This window comes from Bison bison, unplaced genomic scaffold (genome assembly GCF_000754665.1).
Source record: "Bison bison bison isolate TAMUID 2011002044 unplaced genomic scaffold, Bison_UMD1.0 scf7180017864487, whole genome shotgun sequence".
Lineage (NCBI taxonomy): Eukaryota > Metazoa > Chordata > Mammalia > Artiodactyla > Bovidae > Bison > Bison bison.
In genome coordinates, this window is record NW_011495047.1 from 8,304,571 (window position 1) to 8,311,838 (window position 7,268).

Genomic DNA, 7,268 nt, shown 5'->3' on the forward strand with positions numbered 1-7,268 from the left:
TTATGCAGGCCTTAAAATGTCCTTTCATTCAGACCTGTTTATTGGTCTGTTTTATGCCAAAGTTTGGGGCTGGACATAATAAGACAAAAAGAGAAACTCCTTGTGGTCATGGAAGGAGACAGACTCAGAAACAGATCAGGGACTTGGAGTATGACAGAGGCCGTGACTGAAGCATGTATGTGTGTATATTTAGAGGTAGAGAATGGGGTACTAGAAGAGGGAGATGATTATTCTAGATCTGGAGTGAGAATCAGGAAAATTCTTTAGAAGATGATGCTTGGGCCAAGTCTTGATTCTTTCTAAAAAGTTTGTAATGCCATGGATGTGAACTTGGGCAAACTTTGGGAGATGGTAAGGGACAGAGCGGACTGGCATGCTGCAGTCCATGGGGTTGCCAAGAGTCGGACATGTCTGGGCGACTGAACAATGACAAATGCTATGGAAAACTTTTATTATGATGTTAAAGGATGTTCATGGAGACACCACACCAGCGTGGGTTGCTTAACACCAAGTTTAATTTACATTAGAGAGACGTAAATTTTATTCTGTGTACACTATTGTTATTTTAGGGTTTCTGTTGCTCATTGCCAAACTAATCCTAATTAAAATACACGTTGTATGTGCCATGGTCCTAGCAGAAACACTGATGGGTAATTTGAAGAGAGTTTAATAAAGGCATTGTTTGTAAAGGTGTGGGCAGGGTATAAAGAAATCGCTAAGGCTGCTGCAGCACCCCGTGGCTAGTAATAGTGGGGTGTCAGCCCCTGAGGCCAGAAGAGGGGAGGGGAGCAGTTACAGGAACCCAGACCCAGAGACAGCTGTGTGGACAGAGTCCTTGAAAACACACAAGGAGCTGTGACCTCCCAATAATGGAGGTGCTGCTGATCTGGCAGGGAGGGAAGGAGGAGAATAAAGGACCTGACTTTGCCATCTTCCCATCCTTAGGCCTCTGGCTGGTCCCCCACTGACAAATAGGGGGTGTGGGAGTCCTCTGAGACTTTCCAGGTCACTGGGCTGGTGGGATGGGAAGAGGGAGGGAGAATCTGGAAGGTCACAGAGAAGCTCCTCTTAAGCTTTGTGCAGATGAAAAATCCACATCCCCAACACAGAGAACACTCAGGGACCCATCAACTACTGTATCATTGGGAAGTGATGTCATATGTCAACCGAAACCTAAAATATTAGCGCCCATCGGTGTTGTTCACATAAGGTAGCAGGGGACAATGGGGGTTATGAGAACTAAGTTCATATTCACAGCTGCCTCCTTTGCCCTCCAGTGATATATTCCTTTTATCCTTTGCCAGCACCTTGGCTGGACTGGGTTCTTTATCTGGTGGTGACTCAAACCTTTATTCCTAGGGTCTGAGTCCTTGAGAATCTTGACATAGTGGGTTGCTGAAGTTTTCTGTTAACCAGGACAACTAAGCAGAGAATTCTTTTTCAGGGAACTGATTCTTTAAAAAAAAAACAAAACCAAAAACATTTATTTATTTGACTGCACAGGGTCTTAGTTTCAGCACTGAGCAGTGACTTAAGAGGCACTTAGTAAATCCCCAGGGTTCCAGATCTAGTGCCTACCTCTAGAGTGTGGTAGCAAGCAAAATTTTCTCTGGTAATTGAGATTAGTCAACCCAGATATTACACTAACCTCTTTCTCTGCCTGCTGGTTCAGTAGCATGAGAAACCAAAATGGCCAGGGGTCATCTCAGCTTTTCTAAATCATCAGTACTAGGATCATTCCACAGTGCAAGTGTTTCTCCCTTGAATGCTAGGTTGCCAGACTCCCTGAGGTCAAGGTTATGGGGATGGGTAGCAAAAGTTCTTCCAGTAGATCCTAAACTTTAGCTATAATAGGGAAAAGCCTGAAGCTACCCCGACCTCTTGGTTGTATATATGTGTGTGTGCTCAGTCGCTTCGGTTGTGTCCGACTCTTTGCGACCCTATGGACTATAGCCTGCAGACTCCACTGTCCATGGGGAGTCTCCAGGCAAGAATACTGGAGTGGGTTGCCATTCTCTTCTCCAGGGGATCTTCCCAACCCAGGAATCAAACTCATGTCTCCTGCATTTCCTGCATTGTAGGCAGATTCCTTACTCACTGAGCCACCAGGGAAGTCCCAGTGTATTGGGACACACAATTTTGGTTTTGGCTTAAAGAATACACTGTATCCTACAGGATAGAACATCCACCTTGTAGGCTGTAGTTTCTCTGCTCTAACTGAGCCTAGAGCTGGTCCGTCCTCCATTCTATCAAGCCAACTGCTCCTGGGTCATGGGGCACCTGTTAAGACCGGTGAATGCCTTGGGTATGAGCTCATCTATATGCTTTCTTGGCAATAATACATGTGCCCATGTTGCAGGCGATGTTATGTGGCATGCTATGGAGATGGATAAGGTATTCTTTAAGTCCATAAATAGTGGTGATGACAGAAGCACTGGAGGCAACAGTGAATTCATATCTGGAACATGGGTTCTCTTGAAGATAAAGCACAGCGCATCCATTCTAGGGGGGGCAAATCAAGTCAAAATGAGAATGGTGCTCTGTCAGGCTGTAAGTAGGATGGTCACTCAGCACTGGCCACAGCCAGACTAGCCTCAAGGACCATGGGAAGTCCTCAGGGAAGACCATGTTATTAAGCCAAAGCCTAGCTTCCATGCCTGCTACCATGGGTCCACTGAACAAGCCCTGGAGTGCCCCGGGAAAAGGCTGACCGTGGTCCACAGCCTGTCATTTTTGCCCAACTGCTGACCATTCTTTCCCATGCTTTATTCCGGGTCATTCTTTGGTTGTTAAGCATCACCACCTGTTGTTTACCCCACTAGAATACCATTATTCTCATCAAGATCAGGGAATTCAGTTTCACTATCTGGTATCCCTCATTAGCATCTCCAGCCTACAGAGGATGGCCATCAGAGCTAGTCTAGGAGCTGGTGGCCCTCACCAAGGCATTTTTGGATTTTATTTATGTACTTATTTTTGGCTGTGCTGGGTCTCTGTTGCCAAGTGTGGGCTCTCTCTAGTTGTGGCGAGCGTGGGCTACTCTCTGGTTGTGGTGTGAGGGCTTCTCATTGTTGCAAATCACAGGCTCTAGGGCATGCAGACTTCAGTACTTGTGGCACATGGGCTCTGGAGTGAGCTCACAGCTCAATGACTCCAGAGCGCCAGCTCAGCAGTTTTGCCCACAGGCTGCCTTGCGGCGTGTAGAATCTTCCCAGACCATGGATCAAACCCATGTCCCCTACACTGACAGGGGATTCTTAACCACTAGACCACGAGAGAAGTCCACCGATGCATTTCTTAATCCTCTGGTAAAAGGGAGTGTTTTCCAGACCACCTTAAAATACACGGCTAGGAGTAGTTAAGCAGATTGCACATAATAAATCCAATCCAGCATTCCCATCTCTCTGAGATTTTGGATTCCTTCCTTTATAGTATGCCAGGGAAATTCTGGCATTTCAAGTTTATTAATTCTAGGCTACCAGTAAGTCCAGGCTTTAATTAAGCATCTTAGCAGACTATTAATTCCTCTCCCAGGTGCTTGAGCCAACACATAAAACCCCAAATCCTGTATGAGCATCCATGGCCATGAGTTTGGCCAAACTGTATCTTATCTTGACCAAACTGTATCCACCCTCCCGGGTCTATTTCCCTTAGAACTTCTCCCACACATGCTCCCATGGCTCCTGCCAAGGCAGTTTGGCAAGGGCCTGTGACTCTGGGCATCGTTTTCTCAGCGTGGGCCTTGTGCTCCTCCACCCAGGCTGTGCTGAGATCTAACTCATGAAGGGCCTGGGGTCAGAAGGGATGGAGGGGGAGGGGTTCTGAGACTGGCCTCCTAGGAGACAGGATCACGACAAGAGGAGGCTGTCTCTATGGACAAGACACTTCAAGAGAATCTGGGAATTCAAGTTCTTAGTCTTGTCCGTGTCTGCCCAAATGTCCCCATCTCAAGGTCCACCCTTTCCCATCAATGCCCTCATCTTAGCATAAGAGACCTAGAGGGGTGAGGTTTTTTTTTTTTTTTTGGCTATGGCTTGCTGGATCTTAGTTTCCCAATTGTCAGTTAAAGCTCAGAGTTACAACCACTGAATGGCCAGGGAATTCCCTATAGGTATTTAATAAGCCACATAAGCCCTCTCTAGGAGATGCAGGTTCAATCCCTGGGTCGGGAAGATCACCTGGAGAAGGAAATGGCAACCCACTCCAGTATTCTTGGCTAGAGAAGTCCATGGACAGAGGAGGCTGGCAGGCTACAGTCCATGGGGTCACAAAGAGCTGGACACGACTTAGCGATTAAAAAACAACAACAACAACAATGAACTCTATATGTAGAAGGTGAGGGACTCCTTCAAGGTCCCATCAAGGAGTCCACATTGCTCACTCACTTTCCTCATCAGGCACTGGTAACTCCCAGATCTCCTTTCTCCTGCAAGTGTTCCCGAGGCCATCAGAAGGTCACCTATGACTGAAACTGACATAGGCCACAGAGAGAAGGTGAGTTCTCCCTTCATCCAGTGTTCGGTTAAAAACCCCAACTGGAGTACCATGTAGTCTAGTGCTAAGTGCCTGGGTAGTTAGCAGAGAACCCACAAGTTCAAGAGCACAGTCCCCAACAAGACTACGCTTAGTTCAGATGCCAACTGCAAATTCAGAGTCCTGGGCCACAGGCCCTTTTGTCTCACTGGGTACAAATTTGGGAGATGCCGCAACCCCTTGAGTTCAGTAATTTGCTAGACAACTCACAGAGCTCAGGAAAGTTCTGTTCTTAGGATTACAGCTTTGCACACACACCCTCTCAGTTGTGTCCCACTCTTTGTGACCCCGTGGACTGTAGCCCACCAGGCTCCTCTGGCCATGGGATTCTCCAGGCAAGAATACTGGAGTGGGTTGCCATTTCCATCTCCAAGGAATCTTCCCAACCCAGGGATCGAACCCACATCTCTTGTATCTCCTGCATTCGCAAGCGGGTTCTTTACCAGCTGAGCCACCTTTTGTTAGAGAGGGTATCAACCAGTGAAAGTGTGTGTATTAGTCACTCTTGAGTCCAATTCTTTGTGACCCCAGGGACAGTAGCCAGCCAGTAGCCTGCCAGGCTCCTCTGTCCTTGGAATTCTCCAGGCAAGAATACTGGAGTGGGTTGCAATTTCTGCCTCCAGGGGATCTTCCCAGACCAGAGATCAAACCCAGGTCTCCTGCATTGCTGGTGGATTTTTTACAATCTGAGCCACAGGGAATCAGAAGGACCAGTCAGATGAAGAGGCACCTAGGGCAAGGTCTGAGGATGGCCTGCATTCAGGGCTTCTGTGTCATCTGGTGGAGCCAGGGCATGCTACCCTCCCGATACATTGATGAGTTCATCGATCAGGAAGCTCCACTGAGCTTTGTGTCCAAAGTTATTATAGAGGGTCCATTCCATAGGAGAAGAGTCGGACATGACTGAGCGACTGAACTGAACTGAACTGATTCCATAGGCACTGCTGATTAAACCATTGGCTGGAGGCTGAACTCAGTCCCACTTCCTGGACCCCCCATGGCTCAAAGCCCCAACCCTCTAATCATATGACTGGTCGTTCCCAGTCCTGAAACCCCTAAATGGGGCCACCACGAGTCACTTTCTTTGCATAAATGATCAGGGCCCACCATGAATATCACTTGTAATACTTGGGAAATTCCCAGGATTTAGTCTCCTTGTGAGGAACCAGGGACAAAGGCCAAATTCTTTATTATACGACACTAGTGTGGTCAGTTTCCTCCAGACTGATCTCTATAGCTCACCCTTTCCAACTTTTTGACAAATTTCAAACTGTTTAGATTCACTAATTCTTAGCAGTTTTGCCATATAAACCTTTTCTCTCGCATCATGACATTCACCCATAAGTACCTCAGCATGTATCTCCTATTCCCCACATAAGGAAAACACAATTACTGCACTTAACACTGATATAATATTGTCATCTAATACATAGAGCAGATTCAAGTTTTCCCAAGAGTAAAATGTCCTGTGTAACTGATTTCCCCCTTATCTTCCTCCAATCCAGGATGCACACTTTGCATTTTCCACATGCCCTTTAGTCTGACATAGACCTTCAATCTTGTCTTTTTCTGTCTCTGTGTTTTATGACCTCAACATCTATAAAGCGTCCAGGTCAGTCATTTTTTAGAATGTCTCCTACTGTGTCTATTCATTCCTCCAGTTTAGATTCAGAGCGAACGTTCTTGGCAGGAACGCTACAGAGATGTAGTGTTTCTAAACCTGTAGTGTGCTTCCATCACTTCAGGAGACAGATGAAGCTAGTTTGTCCAATTAGTAGTAATTAAGCTTTGCTCGCTTAATTAAGGCGGTGTACGCCAGATCAGGCTAGCTTTCGATAAACATAGAAACCTGGGTTTTATTGGCATTGATTTCCCAAGCAGCTGAAGGGAATGTAGCCCTCCTGGCCTGCCTTCATCTTCACTCCTCCACTCTGTGAAAGCCAGGGATAGTCTCCACCGCAGGACGTGGGGGGAGAGTGGCTAGGCTCTGCAGGGGCGTCGCTTGTTCCCAGTTCTCCTGAGGCCAGCGGAGACATCGCCTCCGTTATTTTCTGTCTGGCACTGCTGGGCCCGGGATGGAGGTTATCCCCGCACCCCACCACGCGCCACGTGTCTACGCAGTAGTCTCAGCCCGTGCGTGAAAGCAGGTGAGTTGCCATGACCCAGGCATCTGTGCAAACTCGGGTCTTTTTTTGCTTGTATCCGCGTCTGCGCACACAGTTCCGTTCTGTGCAAGCCTTACCGGCTTCTAAAGCATTCTATGTCAGGGCCTCTGGGTCGAGCTAAGGGCTCTATGTGTCGGTAAAGCGTTTCGGCGCGGAGCTTGCTCCCCGCTCTCTGGGCCACTTGGTACGGTCTGCGTCCCCCTTCACTTCTTCCGGCCGTGGTTGCGCCCATCCAACCCGGAAGCGCCCAGGCTCCGCGCCCGCCATGGAGCCTCTTGCCTGTCGGAGTGAGTCCGGCCCGGCTCCCTCGCCCGCCGAGTCAACCCAGGCCTCAGTGACACTTGCGCAGCTCCTGCAGCTGGTCCAGCAGGGCCAGGAGCTCCCCGGCCTGGAGAGGCGCCAGGTCGCTGCGACCCTTGACGAACCCACGGCGTCCCGACTCCCGCGGAGACCCAAGCCCTGGGAGGCCGCGCGCTCCGCGGAGCACCCAGCGCCACAGTTCCAGACTGGGGACCGCGGGCTCGTCGACCCTCCGAGTGGGCAGAGGAGCCGCCTGGAGGAGCCTGGCTC

At 48.8% G+C, this 7,268-nt stretch overlaps 1 protein-coding gene across 2 annotated transcripts in view; it reads left to right on the forward strand.

The window, feature by feature from the left end:
* Nucleotides 1-6,946: 6,946 nt before the first annotated feature.
* Nucleotides 6,947-7,268, forward strand: part of LOC105005234 (chromosome unknown open reading frame, human C6orf226) — an 879-nt gene continuing 557 nt past the window's right edge. Inside the window, exon 1 of one of the 2 annotated variants that reach the window (XM_010863155.1) lies at nucleotides 6,947-7,268. In XM_010863155.1, coding sequence (XP_010861457.1) covers nucleotides 6,964-7,268 — 305 coding nt within the window. In that variant the 5' untranslated portion in view covers nucleotides 6,947-6,963. The other variant, XM_010863156.1, reaches the window with a different exon arrangement.